Source organism: Pelobates fuscus, chromosome 4 (assembly GCF_036172605.1).
Source record: "Pelobates fuscus isolate aPelFus1 chromosome 4, aPelFus1.pri, whole genome shotgun sequence".
In the NCBI taxonomy this organism is placed as follows: domain Eukaryota; kingdom Metazoa; phylum Chordata; class Amphibia; order Anura; family Pelobatidae; genus Pelobates; species Pelobates fuscus.
In genome coordinates this window covers 118,319,796-118,341,919 of record NC_086320.1, presented here as the reverse complement: position 1 = coordinate 118,341,919, position 22,124 = coordinate 118,319,796, and the positions used below count along the sequence as shown (strand labels likewise).

The 22,124-nt window shown below is 38.7% G+C and overlaps 1 protein-coding gene across 2 annotated transcripts in view; it reads left to right on the top strand.

Moving 5' to 3' along the window:
- Positions 1 to 22,124, top strand: part of DLGAP1 (DLG associated protein 1) — a 614,261-nt gene that overhangs the window by 375,020 nt on the left and 217,117 nt on the right. For both annotated transcript variants that reach the window (XM_063451516.1, XM_063451517.1), the window contains exon 6: positions 12,187 to 12,404. In XM_063451516.1, the coding sequence (XP_063307586.1) occupies positions 12,187 to 12,404 (218 nt within the window). The remainder of the gene's footprint in view (positions 1 to 12,186; positions 12,405 to 22,124) is intronic.

Genomic DNA, 22,124 nt, shown 5'->3' with positions numbered 1-22,124 from the left:
ACATGTCAGATAACTTTTTGATCAGTATGTGCTACATCTGAAATCATTTGAGATAGCTAAAAATAAAGGATTGTTTTCCCATGAGTTAAGTGCGTGGGAGATAATAAAATTAAGCAAATAAAATAAGGCATATGGATTCAAATAAGATTTTTTTTCAGAAAAAAAATGGTTACTATTGCTTAATTAAATAAAAATGGTAACGATCTGTTAAATAAATAATAAATCTATGTAAATCCCCCCAAAAATCAATTCAATTTCAAAAAATAGCTTTTATGATTCCAAAAAGAAAACAGCATTCGTGTCTAACTGAGGATTTCAAAACAGTTCAAATAGCTTTTCAAAACATAAAATAAAGTTTTTGTTTGGTGGTTTATTTAGTCTTTAGGTAGGTGATTCACTTAGATCTTCTAAGCTCAGAGTTCCCAGAATGCTCATAGCAGCAAAGGGGTTAAAGGTTGTCGAACACGTGTAATTGTGATACATTTGTGAATTTTCTGACCACTATAGCTGCAGTTAATAAGATTGAGAATCTCCTTAATACGATTGAGAATCTCCCAGGTACACTCTATAATGTGTAATTACATTATTTGCTGAAACACAGTCAAGAATCAAAATGATGGTGTAGATGGAATCTATATGGTGATCTTCATGAGAGAATGTGAATTTATTTTTAATATAATACAGAAGTAGAATTTATACATCTATCCCACTTTACTAATGTGCTTCCTTGTTGATGTATAGCATAAATAATGATTCACCTTTAAATTGTTGTTTTCATTTATTTTGTTTTGCAAAAACACAAATACCATCCAATCGTGCTTTTAATATTGCTTTCTTGAAAGCAGAAATTTAACATTCTTGTAAAAGAAAGCTTATGCATATGCATTATATGAATGTTCAAACAAACATATGGCAAACATTTATTTGTAATATAGAAAAAAACTACCCCTTCCCAAAAGTTTCCCACCCCTACCCAAAAGTTTCATTATTGCTTCTCTAGATCAGGGGTAAGCATAAAGTAGTCTTCCAGCTGACGAAACGACAACTCTAAAGTCACGCAATAGTATTTTGAAACCTCTTGAGCTTCCTTGCTCTAGATTAGAACATGGATGTTTCATTACAGCACTCTCAAGTTTTCTTCGACTACATGTTTACAGTTCTCTAACAATGGAGGAGTTGTTGAGTCCACCTACAGTAATCAAAAGCCAACTGAAAATTATAGAAGGTGTAGTGTAACAAAAGCTGATTGACTTGGGTTGGACACATTTTCCCTAGCGTATAGGTTCTTTATCCTTCCCTAAAGCAGCAGTGCTCTCTAAGTGTATACGGTGAGTCATACAGGGAGTGCAGAATTATTAGGCAAATGAGTATTTTGACCACATCATCCTCTTTATGCATGTTGTATTACTCCAAGCTGTATAGGCTCGAAAGCCTACTACCAATTAAGCATATTAGGTGATGTGCATCTCTGTAATGAGAAGGGGTGTGGTCTAATGACATCAACACCCTATATCAGGTGTGCATAATTATTAGGCAACTTCCTTTGGCAAAATGGGTCAAAAGAAGGACTTGACAGGCTCAGAAAAGTCAAAAATAGTGAGATATCTTGCAGAGGGATGCAGCACTCTTAAAATTGCAAAGCTTCTGAAGCGTGATCATCGAACAATCAAGCGTTTCATTCAAAATAGTCAACAGGGTCGCAAGAAGCGTGTGGAGAAACCAAGGCGCAAAATAACTGCCCATGAACTGAGAAAAGTCAAGCGTGCAGCTGCCAAGATGCCACTTGCCACCAGTTTGGCCATATTTCAGAGCTGCAACATCACTGGAGTGCCCAAAAGCACAAGGTGTGCAATACTCAGAGACATGGCCAAGGTAAGAAAGGCTGAAAGACGACCACCACTGAACAAGACACACAAGCTGAAACGTCAAGACTGGGCCAAGAAATATCTCAAGACTGATTTTTCTAAGGTTTTATGGACTGATGAAATGAGAGTGAGTCTTGATGGGGCAGATGGATGGATTGGTAAAGGGCAGAGAGCTCCAGTCCGACTCAGACGCCAGCAAGGTGGAGGTGGAGTACTAGTTTGGGCTGGTATCATCAAAGATGAGCTTGTGGGGCCTTTTCGGGTTGAGGATGGAGTAAAGCTCAACTCCCAGTCCTACTGCCAGTTTCTGGAAGACACCTTCTTCAAGCAGTGGTACAGGAAGAAGTCTGCATCCTTCAAGAAAAACATGATTTTCATGCAGGACAATGCTCCATCACACGCGTCCAAGTACTCCACAGCGTGGCTGGCAAGAAAGGGTATAAAAGAAGAAAATCTAATGACATGGCCTCCTTGTTCACCTGATCTGAACCCCATTGAGAACCTGTGGTCCATCATCAAATGTGAGATTTACAAGGAGGGAAAACAGTACACCTCTCTGAACAGTGTCTGGGAGGCTGTGGTTGCTGCTGCACGCAATGTTGATGGTGAACAGATCAAAACACTGACAGAATCCATGGATGGCAGGCTTTTGAGTGTCCTTGCAAAGAAAGGTGGCTATATTGGTCACTGATTTGTTTTTGTTATGTTTTTGAATGTCAGAAATGTATATTTGTGAATGTTGAGATGTTATATTGGTTTCACTGGTAAAAATAAATAATTGAAATGGGTATATATTTGTTTTTTGTTAAGTTGCCTAATAATTATGCACAGTAATAGTCACCTGCACACACAGATATCCCCCTAAAATAGCTATAACTAAAAACAAACTAAAAACTACTTCCAAAAATATTCAGCTTTGATATTAATGAGTTTTTTGGGTTCATTGAGAACATGGTTGTTGTTCAATAATAAAATTAATCCTCAAAAATACAACTTGCCTAATAATTCTGCACTCCCTGTATGTAGATCATTTGTTCATTGTGTCTAGAAGGTTATTTTCTGTGACAAAGTGTATGGTACGCTAAAAACTATATAATGGAGTTAGTATGTCTACCATGCTGAAGGATCTAGATTGCTTATGTGACCGGCCCTAGTATCATATGCTAATTCTGTAAATCCCCTATATAAAGGCACAAATGAACTAAATCTTGTTTGAGGCCTCCATAGGAGAGGCTGTTGTGCTTTTGTTCATGTAGGTTATTGCCTATCACATTTATTTTTTATTTTTCCCTTTTTAATTTATTCTATAAACTCCATATCTGTTATGTCCCTCCAGAGAGAGACTCTATAAGAATCATTGTACTGATAAGCATAAGTACTCAATATCCCATAATATGTGAATATACTCTGGACTGGAACTTCTCTGTCCTCATACATAGCCAATTATGTTTATTGAGACAGAGTAGCAATTCAATCCTATGGCTAACATTGTTCTCATCTTAGAATGGTGCAATTAATTGAATTGTACAGACATCCAATAGCTGTTGCAGACAAAAACAACGGTCTTCTTAGCTAGCTAAACTACAGTGGTCCCTCTCAGTGCCTTGCACCACACTTCAGTGGAAATGGGAAGGTCTTAAAGGTTCTCCACCTGTACCCTTGGAGTTATATGCCTCCTGAAGCATCTTGTGTTTAATCTCCTAGAACCTATACTTTAGATATTATATGGTGTGGGGTTTTAAAAGGGCACTGAAAGCAAATCTTCCCACAGGGTTACGCACACTCTAAATAGTAGGTTTTGGTTCTCCAGCAGTTATGCCCTGTCCAGATAAGTCTCACCCAGGGCCACTTTCTATTCAGCAGTGTACGTCTTCTCACCTGAAAAATACAAGGTTTTCCTTCCTGATCTGACTCTGCAGCCTGTGATTGCCCATAATACTCCTGCACTATGACAAGTTAAATGCTGCCCCACTCACTCTTGTCTCTTGTCCAAAAGAACACTAGAGTGAGTGGGGCAGCCTTTGCCTTGTCCTCCATCTATCCCAAGGCCTCTTGCTCTGCCCACTATGCTATCACTTCCTATCCTCCCCTCTATCCTATTTCCGATATCCCCTTCTACCCATTCCTTTTTGTCCTCATGAGGCCACCTTTCCATCTTTATGCACTTAACTCTACATTTACCCCTTTTTTTCCTTGCATTTCCTTCCCTTCCCTATATAGACAATCATTCTACAACTAATTCATAACCTTACTAACCAGAAAATAATCCTATCTGCTACCTCTTCTACTAAAAGTAAGGAGAAAAATAAAAAATTTTACATCCTTTATACCTTTTTATGGTTTTTTTTATTCTGTTTGTTTATATTAAAGCGGCACTGTCATGCCGAACTTACCTTTCCTCAATCTCTTCCTCTTCTCCCCCTCTCTCAGGATCTGTTCTTCTTTTCTTCCTGTCTTCTTTAGTTTTCTTTAAAACCATAAGACAAAGTAGGGACTCTTTGTCTTATGGGATTCCTCCGCTTGACCAGCTCTGACCAGCGGAGGAGCAAAGTGTGCTTCATTTCCGCTGGTCAGAGCAATTTTCCCATGATCCCTAGCTTTCCTCCCTGTTCCCACAATGCTTCCTGTCAGTATTGCCGAACGTCCTGTCACTTAGACAGAACGCCGGCAAAACTGCCGAATTGCATCCTAACAGAATGAGAAGAGTGTTAGGATGCAATTCGGTACTTTGATCGTATCGGAATTTCATTCTAATGAATGAAACTCCGATCCTATTCATTGCCGCGGCTGCATCTTGCAGCCGCTTAGTAGATAACTCCCTAATTCCCACGGTATCAGGGAGCTATCTACTAAAAGGCTAAAATACCTGAATTGGTCTTTCAGCCAACTTTACTAATACTAAGTAAAGATTACTTAGTATTAGTAAATAATATGCTCCTACTCGCTATACCGCGAGTAGGGGCATGTCTAGTAAGCAGTGAGCAGCCTGTGGCTGCTCACTGTAAAAAACAAAAAACAAAAAAAAACTAATAAACACCCCCCCTCCCCTGCGCGGGGGTTAAAGATTGGGGGGGGGACCTACTGTCTTCCCTCCTGGCCCTGCGCGGTGGGTGGGGGCCCTAATAAAACAATAAGGGGGGGGACCTACTGTCCTCCCCCCCGGCCCCCACCCCTGCGCGGTGGGTGGGGGCCCTAATAAAACAATAAGGGGGGGGGACCTACTGTCCTCCCCCCCGGCCCCCACCCCTGAGCGGTGGGTGGGGGCCCTAATAAAACAATAAGGGGGGGACCTATTGTCCTCCCCCCTGGCCCCCACCCATGCGCGGTGGGTGGGGACCCTAATAAAACAATAAGGGGGGGGACCTACTGTCCTCCCCCCGGCCCCCACCCCTGAGCGGTGGGTGGGGGCCCTAATAAAACAATAAGGGGGGGGGGACCTATTGTCCTTCCCCCCCTGGCCCCCACCCCTGCGCGGTGGGTGGGAGCCCTAATAAAAACAATAAGGGGGGGGAGGGGACCTACTGTCCTCCCCCCCGGCCCCCACCCCTGAGCGGTGGGTGGGGGCCCTAATAAAACAATAAGGGGGGGACCTATTGTCCTCCCCCCCCTGGCCCCCACCCCTGCGCGGTGGGTGGGGGCCCTAATAAAAACAATAAGGGGGGGGGACCTACTGTCCTCCCCCCGGCCCCCACCCCTGAGCGGTGGGTGGGGGCCCTAATAAAACAATAAGGGGGGGACCTACTGTCCTCCCCCCCTAGCCCCCACCCCTGCGCGATGGGTGGGGGCCCTAAATGACCCCCCCCCCCATCAAGGTGACTAGGGGTCCCAAGCCCCTAGTCACCCCCCACCCAAAACATTCTATCCCCTACCTACCCCGCTCACCCTAAAAATAGTGAGGGGGGAATAAAATAACTAACCTGTAAAAAAAAAAAAAATTAAACTTGCCATTTGACGTCTTCTTTTTTCTAAATTCTTCTTACTTCAGCCCCCCAAAAGGCCAAATAAAAATCCATAAACCCGTCGCACTTTAAAAAAAAAAAAAAAAAAAAAACGAGCGCAAACAAAAATTAATCCATCTTCACCCATGGAGGGCACGCCGCGTACTGAGCTCCGCAGGGCGGGTCACGGCTTATAAAGCCTTGCCCCGCCCTGCAATTAGGCTTAGAACACAATGATTGGTTGGTTTAAGCCAATCAGAGTGCTCTGTGTCATTTTACACAGCGTGGGAAAATTCAAAAGAACTTTCCCACGCTGTGTAAAATGACAGATCACTGTGATTGGATGGTTTTCAAACCATCCAATCACAGTGCTCTGTGTCATTTTACAAGCGTGGGAAAATCCCAAAGAACTTTCCCACGCTTGTAAAATTACACAGAGCACTGTGATTGGATGGATTTCAAACCATCCAATCACAGTGCTCTGTGTCATTTTACACAGCGTGGGAAAGTTCAATTTTCCCACGCTGTGTAAAATGACACAGAGCACTGTGATTGGATGGCTTGAAATCCATCCAATCACACTGCTCTGTGTCATTTTACAAGCGTGGGAAAGTTCTTTGGAATTTTCCCACGCTTGTAAAATGACACAGAGCACTGTGATTGGATGGCTTGAAAACCATCCAATCACAGTGATCTGTCATTTTACACAGCGTGGGAAAGTTCTTTTGAATTTTCCCACGCTGTGTAAAATGACACAGAGCACTCTGATTGGCTTAAACCAACCAATCATTGTGTTCTAAGCCTAATTGCAGGGCGGGGCAAGGCTTTATAAGCCTTGACCCGCCCTGCGGAGCTCAGTACGCGGCGTGCCCTCCACGGGTGAAGATGGATTAATTTTTGTTTGCGCTCGTTTTTTTTTTTTTTTTTTAAAGTGCGACGGGTTTATGGATTTTTATTTGGCCTTTTGGGGGGCTGAAGTAAGAAGAATTTAGAAAAAAGAAGACGTCAAATGGTAAGTTTAATTTTTTTTTTTTTTTACAGGTTAGTTATTTTATTCCCCCCTCACTATTTTTAGGGTGAGGGGGGTAGGTAGGGGATAGAATGTTTTGGGTGGGGGGTGACTAGGGGCTTGGGACCCCTAGTCACCTTGATGGGGGGGGGGTCATTTAGGTTCATTACCTTGATGGGGGCCAGGGGGGGAGGACAATAGGTCCCCCCCCTTATAGTTTTATTAGGGCCCCCACCCACCGCTCAGGGGTGGGGGCCCGGGGGGAGGACAGTAGGTCCCCCCCCTTATTGTTTTATTAGGGCCTCCACCCACCGCGCAGGGGTGGGGGCCAGGGGGGGAGGACAATAGGTCCCCCCCCCTTATTGTTTTATTAGGGCCCCCACCCACCGCGCAGGGGTGGGGGCCAGGGGGGAGGACAATAGGTCCCCCCCTTATTGTTTTATTAGGGCCCTCACCCACCGCGCAGGGGTGGGGGCCGGGGGGGAGGACAATAGGTCCCCCCCCTTATTGTTTTATTAGGGCCCCCACCCACCGCGCAGGGGTGGGGGCCAGGGGGGAGGACAATAGGTCCCCCCCCTTATTGTTTTATTAGGGCCCCCACCCACCGCTCAGGGGTGGGGGCCGGGGGGGAGGACAGAAGGTCCCCCCCCTTATTGTTTTATTAGGGCCCCCACCCACCGCGCAGGGGTGGGGGCCAGGGGGGGGACAGTAGGTCCCCCCCTTATTACCATTTTGTTTTGTTTTTTACAGTGAGCAGCCACAGGCTGCTCACTGTTTAGTGGACATGCCCCTACTCGCGGTATAGCGAGTAGGGGTATTGGGGAGATTTTAATCTCCCTTGTGCTATTATGGGGGTCATATTGACCCCCATAGAGTGAGGGGGGGCCTGGGGGGCTTATGAAGTGGTGGGGAGCACAGCTCCCCACCGCTTCTGTCTCTACATATTACAAGGAGGGAGCTGCACGCCGGTAGCTCCCTCCTTGTAATAAACTGAACGAACAAACTAACACTGATACACAGTGTTAGTTTGTTCGTCTGATTTTTTCTATTCATTCGTCTGTCTGATGAATGAATGAATAGATGAAATTCCCGTTCGCATGTCCAGGTGTTTCACTGGGCATGTGCGGGAATCTCACAGTCTGTGTAGTGTGGGTAGATGACGTGTCCCACAGGGACTTCACCTACCCACACAAAGATGGCGGCGCCCTGAATAAAGATCGGGGCAGAAGATAAAGAATTAAAAAGAGGTAATGTGGGGGGCTTAGGGGCATTTGGGGGTGACTAGGGGGTCGATTGGATGTAGTGGAGGCGGGAGGGGGGTTAAAAAAAAAACGGGATTCGGCATGACAGTGCCGCTTTAAAGTATACTTTTATTAGTTACTTTTTATACTCATTCTTTTTGCTGCTTCCTGGAACCTGTATATCCCCGGTGGGGATTATACCACTCAAGCTGTTCATACTAGAGCAGGTTTTATGCTCTATAAATTGTAAGTACATTACTACTCATTATTTATTTCACCATAAGTACTTACTTCACCATTGGCTGCTTTTTCTTTTTACATATACTACGCATACTGCACTTTGGAAATACCTGTGTCAACTATAACAACATATCCTGAGACGGGGATCGTACCGTCCAAGCGCATCACAGTTGAGCTCTGTTATAGCTCATAAAAATGTGAGTGGATTGTGTATAGTTATATTCACCACTTCACGACATTAGTTTACTGTATTGCACTATTATTTTTATTTCATTTTATTCCGAGGTTTTGATCTATTGGAAACACTCGGGAATAAATGTACGTACATTTTATATTTATATAAATCATTAGGTGCGGTATACGCCTTTTTCTGTTCTCTTGAAAAATAAACATAATGGTTAAAGAATTAAACTAGTACTGTGAATGAAAATCAAAAAAGAGAAGACTGACTAGGGTTAATGGAGAGTTGAAATGGGTTTGAAACAGAGATGGGGTAGGAAAAGGCATATGTGACAAAAAAATAGATTAATAAAATGAGAATAAGAATTAAGAAGGAAAAATGAATCATACAAAATGAAATAATAGAAGAATATATAAATGTGAGATAAGAAAGTGAGCATTTTCATGTATTGACTGTTGTGTGTTCCCAATTTAAATATGTGTACCTACCAATTAATAATGACTATCATGACTTTAAAAAAAAGCTTGGTTGCTACACCAACTAACTGAAAATCTATCTCTCTCCAACTACAATCACCGATACTAACTCCTTAGTCTATAACGCTCGGGGCAAGCACAGGAGAATTGTGCAAGCGCAGAGGTTTTTTTTTTACTGCCCATTTGTAGTTATGTGGTGACTAAGAAATTATTAATTTCAGGGCTTTAAAAGTGACTTTGACAAACAGTAAATCTCAGATATATCTGTTGAAGTGAATATTACCGTAGACTGCAAAATATTTACAGAAAGGTTGGAAAAGAAACCTGGTGGTATTTTGTGGCCACATTTATCTACTGGCTATTGGTAATAACAACAGCTTACAACAGATATTTACCAACCACACTGTGATTGAAGTTTCAGTTAGTTATTTAAGTGAGGCTAATAATATCAGTAAATTACACAAGCAGTGGGCGAAAAAGGTATAGAAAAATCTAATGAGCGATTTAGACACAAGGTACAGCTAATTAATGAAAATATGTAGTTACAACTAATTAAACTCCGATATGTAACATAAAGGGCATATATATTTGCTTTAGACAAAAATTAATTCAAACTTCTTACTTAATCATTACCGCAAATCATCTAATGTGGTCATGGCAGAAACGTTCACTCTTATTGGTGGGAGTCGAATTTGTGTCACGTTACCTAATGTGGATAAATTATAGATAACCAACCTGTGACTTTCTATCATTGCCATATTAATAACACATATCAATAGAGATTAGACTTGCACATTATGGAATCGCGGTTCATCTCTGAAATGCCATATTATCATAACACAAATGAACGTATCATAAATTGTTATCATAAAACAAATGGCAAATGGACAAACCGTTTTGTTTGTTATGTGATTCAGAGTTAAATTTCCAAATATAGGTCCACGCAGCTTTCAGCTAGAGGAAAATAGTTTTTAAAAAAACTCTCGGCAGTGCAATGGTTAATAATGTGAGAGCTTACCAGCACTTGCTATCTAGTCACCACAAAAAAAATATAATATAAATAAATAAATAAAAAAGCCTATGCAGTGAATATGACCATCATATTAGTATAAGGGAGATATAAGACTTCTCTTATGCCTCCACTTATCATTCTCAGGTAGAGTTATGTCGACTAAACACTGAGCAGCCAGCGACTGCTCGCTGTAATTAAAAGCTAAACTATAAACTAGGTAGCTGTTGTTCCCAGTCGCTAATAAAGCTCCCATACCATGGGGATGGGGCCTGTAAAATACCCAGGGAAATCTAGGATAGGACCCCATGCCCACACCCTTGAGCATCAGGTGGGAGGCTAAAATGAAATAATGGGGCGTGGACATCTCACTGCCCCACCTTAAAAATTAACTGGGGAAACACTATGCTGCCCCTTGCCCACTTATTAGGCTATTATTTGATCAATAGGGAGGCATTCCAGTGTTGCCCCAGCCCCCACTCCTGAGTTGAGTGAAATTAAGGGAAGAAGAAATCAGCAAGGCAACCAGTTGAGGATTACTATTTTATTAATGGTGGGGACATTCCAGTGTCCCCTCAGCAGCTACCATGTGCAGCAGGTGGGGTATTTTAAAAATAAAGAGGCTGGCATGCCTTTGTCCATCTCTCTACCCCTACCCATAATGGCAATGGATGGGTGGATATACCATTGTCTAACCCCCAAAAAAGCTTTGCCCCCCTCCCCCCCCCCCCCCCTCCACCAGTGGCTCAGGGCTCAGGGTCCCCTATCCACCCCACCCAAAAAAAAAAACCTAACCTAATAAAAGTGAGGGGTTTCCAATAAATGTAAAACCGTTATTAAATATTAAATATTGTATTTTTCAGCTCCATATTAGTTCAAATTAAAAAGCTATAATAACCTGATGTTACTTTTAAATAATAATTAGAATAAAAAAAAAAACAGGAAAAATGCGATGAAAGAAGAAAAACATTAAAAGCAAAGATAATCCAAGTGAGCTGTGAGGGCTCCACGCAAAATGAACTTTCAAAATGGGATAAATCTTCATGAAGGACATCTCATACTAAAATCTCAGTCAAAGCATTCTAATTGGTTGGATGGAATAAGGTCTTTATTAGCGACCAGTTGCTAGTTTTTAATTACAGTGGGCAGTCACCCCTGCAACATGGTGGAATATGTCCCCATTATATTATATATCTCCAACTTGCTGACCAAAGGTAGGGACAGGGGGGGACAATAATCAGGCGCAGGCACAGGGGCAACCATATACCCCTGTTATTTTACAGGGGACTGGACAGTAATGAGGCCTTTTTAGCAGCTGGGCAATAGTCGCTAGGTTTAGACATTTAGTATACTTGCCCCCACCTGCTATATGTCAGGTAGGGGCAGAGGAAGGTAAAATACCTCTATTATAGTAATATGGGGGTCTTATTGACCCTGTAGGTTTTTTATTTATAAATTATTTGTCTTCGCTGGCAAGCTTACACATAATAAACCATAATGTCACCAAGGGTTTTTTTTAACTTTTTGCCCTGCTAGAGCTAGCAATCATGCAAATTGCTCAAATTGTTTTTAAATAAAGGCCGTATTTGAAGTGTTCAATACAGAAATCTGGAACCAAATCTGGACCAAATTCAGGTTCATTTGAGGCCTGAATTGCAAAATCTAGCATGAATAATGTCAGAATTTTGCAGTCGAAATGGCCACTTATGCAACCTAATGGTTTTGCCTTATTTGGTACAGGGCCATTTGGACTTCAGTGAATTACCCCGTGTATATATATCCCTCAATTATATATTTTTTCCCATTTTGAAAATAACATTAAATTTACCTTGCCTTTTTTTTTTACTGGAAAACAGTTAAAACACATGTTCTGAGTTTAGAGACAGTACTGTAATTTATTTGTGTAAAGTGGGTTTTTGTTTGGTTTTATAGCATACCTACTTCCCTCACCACTCCTTCACAAATGATAAAAATATTAAGTGAGACACTTTTTTGCCTTTTGTATCAAGAAATATTTCATGTAGCAATAAATTGATGTGCTATGACAATATCAAGATGAAATGCATTTTTTTGTTTTACCTAACTAAACCATTGTTAATTCTGTAGAAGCTAGATAATAGCTCTTCTAGAGTTTGAAAAGTCTTGGATTGAAAAATTTGTTTTGACTTTAGGTCCTGATATCCTGTTCATTAACCTATGAGTTAATGTTCCATTGTATATATTGTAGGTTCCACAAGATGAATGGAGTGGGTACAGTCCAAAAAGCAAAGATGATGAGATTCCTTGCCGGCGAATGCGCAGTGGCAGCTACATTAAAGCCATGGGAGATGATGACAGTGGGGACTCTGACACCAACAGCCCTAAGCAAACTCCAAAAATCGCAGCACGAAGAGAAAGTTATCTTAAGGCTACTCAACCATCACTCACAGAACTCAGCACACTCAAGTAAGATTGCTTTTAAGTCCTCTATCTGATATGCATAGCAATGGAGCACCAATGGGCCAATCTGTAAATAATAGTACCAGCAATACTATTGCTGGTACTATTATTTACAGATTAGTGCTAAATAAACAGTTTGCCTAGTCTAATTATGCATTGCTTGTTTGCCATTGTTCAATTTGGGATATGCCTTGAAGAAGGATATTACCTATGGCATATCATGTAATTTACACCGTTAGAATCTATGTTAATGACTACATTAACATCTCACATTGTGCATGACTTGAAGCCATGGACTGGCTGTTACTGGCCATCAACACAGTAAAGGAGACTATATTTAAAAGAAGAAAAACTATCACAACAAGAGGACATAGTCTTAAATTAGAGGGGCAAAGGTTTAAATGTAATATCGGGAAGTATTACATTTACTGAGAGGGTAGTGGATGCATGGAATAGCCTTCCAGCTGAAGTGGTAGAGGTTAACACAGTAAAGGAGTTTAAGCATGCATGGGATAGGCATAAGGCTATCCTAACTATAAGATAAGGCCAGGGACTAATGAAAGTATTTAGAAAACTGGGCAGACTAGATGGGCCGAATGGTTCTTATCTGCCGTCACATTCTATGTTTCTAACCCATCTTGGCAATTCAATAAATTGAGTAGCCATTATATAGCTTTCACTCATCACCTTTGTTGTATGCTGATTCAGTTTTATGGTATATACTTCCTTTTTATACACTATGCTATATAACAGCTCAGAGTCCATTGAGCCTTGTAAAAACCAGAGATCATTCTATTTTCTCATAATGGAACCAATGCTGTTAAATCATGCAGCTTTTAATATGGAATAGCACGGCTAACTTACGAGATAAACATCAACACCAGTGCTGTCATAGGGGATGTAATGATTGACTCTCATTCTAAATACTGAAGAGCAAGTATACAAGCTGAAGAACTTGCCAGAACCGATTTATGCAGATTACAAAGTGCTCTTGTGAAATAATTGGCTTTAAACAAGATTGTATTTTAACAAGCGAAATCTTAGGAACATATTACAATCACATAGCTAAAGCCACAAAGTTCACTTAGATATTTACATACCACAAAATATAAGCTGAGAGGGAGTTGTTACATTGCTATAAAAGAGAATAAATAGTTACTTACATAAAACCACTTATTCATAGCAATAGAATATATATGTGTTCTAAGATTTTCTGAATTAAACCGAATGCAGCAATATACTACTAAAAAAATGATCCACCTTCTCTTGCAATTATGTTTTTTTCAAAATGAATCTCACATTAGCGACACACTGTCACTTATTTTTGAAAACACAAGCTTTATACAAAAAAAAAAGTATTCAGTCATGACATATTTTCTCCTATGTTAGGTTTTCCCCAGCTTAGATTAAAGGGTTAGTCTAGTAAAAGTAATGTTAAATGCATTACAAATTATACAAAAATATTCATAAATAATTACATTTAAAAAATGCAATAGTTGGATTACCCTTTAACCATCTACTAACACAATTTGCGGCTTAATGCAGTGCCTAGGGAGTATGTCTATTGCGGTTGGCAGACCCCTCCCACGCCCTCATGAAATGCATGAGCTTTTTGGGGGGGGGTCTATGGTGAAATATCTTTTCCCACAATTCTGTGTCCAGCAGAGGATTTTGGGAGTAGTCTATCCCCAAATGACAATTTTAATCATCATATTGGTTATGTTGAGCAGCTCTGTAAGCTATTAGTGTCCATTCTGTGGCTGTTATCAGTTTATTCACAGACAAGCTCACTTTCCAGTGGACCAGTCTATGTTCCAGCTTTGGCTGAGCTGTGGTCATTCATGTGCAGTCTGCAACTCGGCTCTCTCTCTGGGCAGGGGAGAGACCAATATCTTTATTGTATGTTTGCATAATAAGGACAAAACTGTCTGACGGCGCTGGTTGGCTGTCTTATAGCACCAGTGATTTTTACAAACTGCTGCTAGTATAGCCCACTCTCAGACTGGAAAGTGTGCTCGAGCCACTCTACACGTCACACACTTTGCAATTACACAAAGTGCTTAAACTAACTATTTCATTATATTCTATAATTATATGACAGAGTCAAAGTTTATAAACTATGATATTCTTATGTCAGTGTACATTGACATAAAAATATCATAACATAAGCAACAGATCTGTATCCATTTATTTTAATTATTTATATTTCACAGAATATTTTATCTTGGTAAAAAAAATTACATATAATTGGGGCTGATGAGCAATAGTGTTATTTTCATCATTTACAAGCTAGTTTAGTTCCTTAATGGTATTAGTGTCAAGGGGGTGGTATTAAATTGAACACACACCAATGGAAGCAATGGCATGACAGATAATGATGAAGCTCAGCTACCGTACTAAGTGAACAAAGTGGTCCCATGCTATTACTTATGTTGTGTATGCTTTCAGAAGGCAATGTCTTCTTCACACATGACTTACAGAATACTCATGTACAATGGCATGATTAACTCACCGTCACAAACTAGCTATTTAACAATATCCTATTGTGATAACTGCTACAGACCTTGCCATCAGCAGTGTGAGCGGTAGGAAGCCCATTTTGTCTTTGAGCAGTTGGGGCTTCCCTTCACATCAGGAGCCTTCATGACACAATTGAACAGGGCATTAGATATTACTCCCATCAATTTACTTGTCCACATCATTTGTTCTTTCTAACTGAAAATTGTTCAGATGTCACCCACTGGCTTTTTTAAAAGTTATTTTTGAGGATTTGCTATCTTTGCATGGATCAGTGACCCTGGAACATTATTTAACAGGAATCCAGTTTGATAAGTTAAAATTAGATGTGAAACATTTCTACAGCCACATCAGCCTAGCTGGAAAAAAATGTTTGCGATGGAAAGAAATATTCTACAGCGTCGCAGAATGATTTCAAGCAGAGAAAATAAATTGGTGCCTGCATTCACCACTTTAGAGCATGAAATAACTTTTAAGAGCTGGTGGCCTAGATTTATCAAGCTATGTAATTTAATCCAACGTGATTTCATCTATTGCTTCGTAGTGACTACATTCGTACAGTTCATCAACATTTGACATCCAACCCACCCACCCACCCACCCACCAAACTATAGATTTCCCTATCACCATTTAGTGGCTACATTATATTTATTGCTTTATTTTAAATTGTATTATATAAAAGTGGCATGTTTTGATATCTAGTTATCATGTATATATTGCGTGTATATATCCCCAGAAATAAGCAAGCACTTTTTATTATATATTTTTATATATTAATACAAAAATGCATACTTTCTTAATTTAGTCGATGATATGTTCATTATTACAATTTTTTAATATTCCAAGTTGGCCTCGTCCTAAACTTCACAAATATATCTTCACAAATATATCTTCATTGCACCACATGTTACTATTTTGTGGGGACAAAAAGCATAATAGCCTTTTGTTAATAATAGCAAATGTTAAGTAATAAAAGCCAAACTATAATGCATTAGCAAGCTATTAAAAGTACATAAAAACAAAAATAGGGTTCCATCCAATTATACACACTTAGAATATTTCCAAGTATATTCAAAGAACATAAAACCATTTTAAAGAAATATGTTAAATTACATGTCTCAGACAGAAATATTATTTAAGTCTAAAGTAACAATTGTTCTGGTTTAACCCCTTAAGGACACATGACATGTGTGACATGTCATGATTCCCTTTTATTCCAGAAGTTTGGTCCCTAAGGGGTTAATTATATCCTATTGTAGCTATAGGGTGTAATTTTCAAATTTGCGTGTGTGTATGTGTTGGTGTTTATGCAGTGTGCTTGTTTATGTGTATTATATAGAATGGTATTGGAATGGGTATTGAGGGATATAACATCATTATAGGATCTTGAGAAACAATATTTAGGAAATTGCATTAATATAGCATTTAGGTGACACTGTATGACATGCGGGGGAAATAACACATGGATGATATTTCAGGAAATGGCAGGGATAGTATTTGGGGTTATATGACAGGGTGTTGAGAAAATAACATGGATACAAAATTGTGTTACATAACCATTTAGTGGAGGAAAAGGGAAACAGCAAAGGGGAATATGACTTGGAAGTGAAGAATTTGTAGAGTACTGCATTGGGATAAATACCATGTTGAAGGGATGCATTGGGTGAAATTGCATATATAGAATATTTCTGTACCTTTAGAACTCACCTGAATTTACACTTTGGTTCTAAGTCAACATAGTAACAATCCAGTTGGAACTATCTGAGTAGCCACAGGCTTCCATCCAAGCTTATAAAAGCAGATAGCTATGACTGAAGCAGTGCAGGATTGTTTGCACAGGGTAGAAGTTGATTATCCCTGTTTCACTTCAGAAAGATAGCACTACAAACATTTAGTTTCAGTCCTTTCTCTCTTGAATATTTCATCCCCTTTTGCACTCATTGTCTACCCTAATAAGAAGAATAGATGAGTCTAAACATTTCCCAAGTAAGATTTCCATTAGTCTTGGATGGAATAAAAAAAATAAACCATGCTCAGTAATACGAGAAAAGACAAAGTGAATTATATCTGCTTTAAACCATTGTTTCAGAAATTAAACATAGAAAGGTTTGTATACGTTTACAGTATTTAGATGTTGCATATCAGGTCTGGCATATGGCAAGGTATATTTATATTAAAATTATAATAAATGGTTTTATGTTTTCTGATTACAACATAAAAAAGATCTGCATTTTTTAGATGCTTATTTTTGCAATTAATTATGCAAATCTTACATGCAATTATATAACACTAATTACAGCATGCTCTGCTTCCCAAGGACAGCCACATACCAAGTAAAAGCATGAATACAGAAACTGGTTATCAATCGGAATCTAAAGGGACATATAGGATCTGTGTCCCAAATGTAAAAGATAAATTTGTTTACAGAAAATATATATATATATATGTCATCCGATGACCAGGATAGTTATTGATTTAGCCCAGTGATATCCAAATGTGGTCCTTCAACTTCTGTTCATCTGGCTTCTGTTATATTGTCATTGGCTGTAAGAAGGTGAACAAATCATGTTAAAGGGACACTTTAGGCACAATAATCATTTCATCTCATTAAATTGTTATAGCATCTGGAGTCCTTTGGTTCTGTCCCTCTATTCAGTGTCAACCCATTTTCAAGCAGTTTAACCCCTTAAGACAGGAGGGCGTACAATTACGTCCTTTTAAAAGCGTCTCTAAACGCCGCAGGGCGTAATTGTACGCCCTCCGTTTTTTTGTTACTTACCCGGTCGCCGGCGATCCCACGCCGGCGATCGCGGTTAGGGGAACCCCAGGGAGCCCCCGCAGCACCTCCGTCCTCTTCAGCCCCCCCGGGCCATGTGAGAGTGAGGTCCTTGCGAGGACCTCACAATCACATGGCCGGGATAGCTGGCTGCAGCAATGCCAGAAGGAGTACTAACTGTAATGACAGTTAGTCCCCCTGCTGGCTGGAAATAAAATTAAAATAAATTAAATAAGTGTAAAAATATATATATATATATACTTAGATCATATATATATATATTATATATATATGATCTAAGTATATATATACACATATACATACACACACGTAAACTGTATAGGTGTATTTTACTATTAATATATATATAATTATATATATATATATATATATATTAATATCAAATTACACGTAGACTGATACTGATTAAATATATATATAATTATTGTTATATATATATTTATATATAATATAAAAAATATGTAAATACGTAAAAAAAAAAAATAAAAAAAAAAATTAAAAATAAAATATTAAAAAATATATAGATGTGTTTTATTTTGTTCTAACTGTATTGTGATATTAATATATATATATATTTATATCAAAATACATGTAGAACAAAATATATATATATACACATAAATATATACGTATCTATCACTATATATATACCTATATATAAATAAAAATATTTTTAAAAAAGTATATATATATACGTATATATACACATATGTATATATTTACATATATTAATTCTACACATATATTTATGTAATATTTTTACATAATTAGGTATCCTAATTAATTACAATTAGCGGGACCTGCCTGACAACCCATGCCGAAAGTATAGGGAATTTAAGTTGCTAGCACTATATTTAACCCTATAACTTTCCAATACACCATACAACCTGTACATGGGGGGTACTGTTTTACTCGGGAGACTTCGCTGAACACAAATATTAGTGTTTCAAAACAGTAAAATGTATTACAACGATGATATCGCCAGTAAAAGTGACGTTTTGTGCATTTTTCACTCACAAACAGCACTTACACGGACGATATTATTGCTGCAATACTTTTTACTGTTTTGAGACACAAATATTTGTGTTCAGCGAAGTCTCCCGAGTACAACAGTACCCCTCATGTACAGGTTTTATGGTGTTTTCAAAAATTACAGCGTCAAATATAAGGCTTGTGTTTCATTTTTTTCACATTAAAATTCGCCAGATTGCTTACGTTGCCTTTATGACCCTATGGTAGCCCAAGAATGGCATACTATTTGCAATAGTAGACAACCCAAGGTATTGCAAATGGGGTATGTCCAGTCTTCTTTAGTAGCCACTTAGTCACAAACACTGGCCAAAATTGGCGTTTTTTGCATTTTTCACACACAAACAAATACTAACGCTAACTTTGGCCAGTGTTTGTGACCAAATGGCTACTAAAAAAGACTGGACATACCCCATTTGCAATACCTTGGGTTGTCTACTATTACAAATGGTATGCCATTATGGGTATAAATTTATTTCCTGGGCTACTATACAGTCTCAAAGGCAACGTAACCAATCTGGCGAATTTCAATTTTTTTAAAATGTAACACGCTATATTTGACTCTGTAACTTCCCAAAACAACATAAACACTGTACATAGGGGGTACTGTTTTACACGTGAGACTTTGCTGAATACAAATATGTGTATTGTATTGCAGTAAAAGCAAACAGTATTGTGACATTGACAGTTAAAATGTCATGTAGAACTAAAAAAACAAAATCTTATTTTCTCCCATTTTTTTATATTTATTTCATATTAAATTATGTTTCATAGCTAAATATTTGATATTAAATGAAAGCCCTGTTTCCCCTGAATAAAATGATATATAATAAGGGGGGGGGGTGCATTTAATATGAAAGAGGTGAATTACGGTTGGACAGACAAATAGCGCAAATGCCAGGTTTTGTTTACATTTTGTTTCGTTCACAACGTGTACATTTGGCTCCGTCCTTAAGGGGTTAACACTAAAGAAGGGTCCCTGGCCACCAGCAGGCCAACCCCTGCTAGAGGTATGGCTAAGGCAGAAATTACACACTTCCTCATTAGCACAAACAGAATAAAGGGGATGGGCTGCAGAGAACTCCTTAGTACTAAAACATTGTTTAACACTAAATGGAAGGACTGCACAAGGAGACTAAAGACTAGGTGGCATATTCACTTCCACAGTGGCACCCAGAAGGATAGAGGGAAGGTAGATAAACATATCTAAACCCCTTTGTCTTAAACATTTCCATTTCCTCTACAGCTCCATCTTTAGCATTTTCAGTGTTGTCTAATAACCATCTACATCACTAATTTACGTTCCAACATGCATGACAGTACATAATACTGGTCAATGGAAAGTCCTACAAGGGGCATGATATCTTCCCCAGATTATTTTGCTCCCACAATTAGATATCATAGGCATTCAATATTCCAATAGGCTAATGGGAAATGGAAGATGTTGTGGTGAAAGATACTTAAAGCTCTATCTATTGTTACTTTTTGTCAAAAATCTGTCCTTATTTTGTCACATGCATACCTTCTGATTGTGTTGGTTTTCAGTGAAATTCCAATACAGTAGATATGACATTCTCAAACAAATTCTACCGTTAGAAAAATGTCAAAAGTGGAAATTGTTTTAACTGTCCATTGTTTACTCAATGGACAGTTAATGGACTCAATGAAATCAAACACTCAAACAGTGAATTGATGAAACGTTGATGGCAGGGAAAATAGAAAATCTACAATACAATAACAACAGAAAAACATGATATATATATAATATATGTATATATATAATGCTATAACACTTTAAAATAGTGAGTAAATGCAAAATAGTCACACTCACAAACAAAAATTGATTGTAGGCGTTATCATAAACCTCAGGACTTGCGAAGCATCATGGCAGATATAAAGGAGAAAAAATATATAAAAATAATAGTGCAGAGTATCTTTGATAAAAATGAACACTTAAATATACAAACACACTTACAAAATTGAAGTGGAAAACAGGCACATCAATAAATCCAATCTCGGGATCCCTGGAATCAGGAACATCAAAATGACCAATGTCCAGAAAAAAGATGTGAAAATAAAATACAAAACAAAACCAAAGTCAGAAATTCTGCACTAAAATAGAAAGCCCTACGCGTTTCGTTCAGTAACCTGAACTTCCTCAGGGGAAAGTGAATCTCCTAGTCTGCATGCAACGTCCTTCAAGTCCCGATCTTCTTTTAAACTCATCTGAGTTTGGCGCGCAGTAAGTCCCAGCCTATCCACACCATACTACCGGGTTTGGCATTTTCTATACTTCCGGGTGCGTTCCAATGACGTCACCGGAAATGCGACTCCGGTTTCATTCTTAGACTAAACCGGAAATGATGATGCGTTCCATTCGCCAATTTTGCGTTCCACCACTCGTCAAAGGGGCGGAAAAGGACCATAATATGAAAAAACAATAGTTACCAAATCAAAAATCGATCTCATATCCCATAAGTCACCAGGATATCAATAAACAATAAACAAACCTTCCTCTATAAAAAATTACTAAATGCATAAAGGAAAAATAAAATAAAATAAAAATAAAAATAAAAAAATAAAAAAATATATATATAAAAATAAAAATATAAGAATGAATGAAAAAGCACAGCTTAAGACATATACATAGGGTCTTAAAGGAACAACCCATCAAAAAGTAAAACAGCTTAAAATGTATATATATCTTAAAGAAACAAATTTATCAAAAAATCATGTATTTAAAGAGACCATGTCACATATATTAGTGTTTTTTCTTTTGATCTCTAGAACCTAAAAACTAAAGTTGAAGTCCATATTTTCTATCTAAATAAATATACAGATGTGCATGCATTTAATTTCAATGGGAATTAACTGTAATTGGCACAGAATAAACAAGGAAATTCCATGTTAAGCTGAGTTAACAGACTACAAATATGTCTTATTTTATTTGAGCTGTAAGCTTCAACCAACCACATCTGCTGAAGTAGCATACATAACCATACTGCAGGACTCAGCCAGGCAAGGTAAAACCACAGCAATAAAAAGCATTTGAAAACATTAGCCACCACCAAAAAAATACACCACAGACACCAACACCACATTTAGCATACTAATTCCTACAAAGAGTTAAAAAAAAACAAATAACCTCAGGGTAGGCAGTAAGACTTGTACTAGTGGTAGCAGGTGCATCTGATGTCACAACTGACTCAGTTGGATGAGGCGAGACACAGATGGACTTGGAGGTGGAAAAGGTGCAAGAGGTGAGTGTACTCTAGATGGTGGAAACAATACTGTACTGAGCTGCTACTTGTCCTCTCCACATTCTCCTCTTTTAATTCCTCGAGCTCATCATACTCATAGTTGAGTTGTTCCTGGGCAGAGGT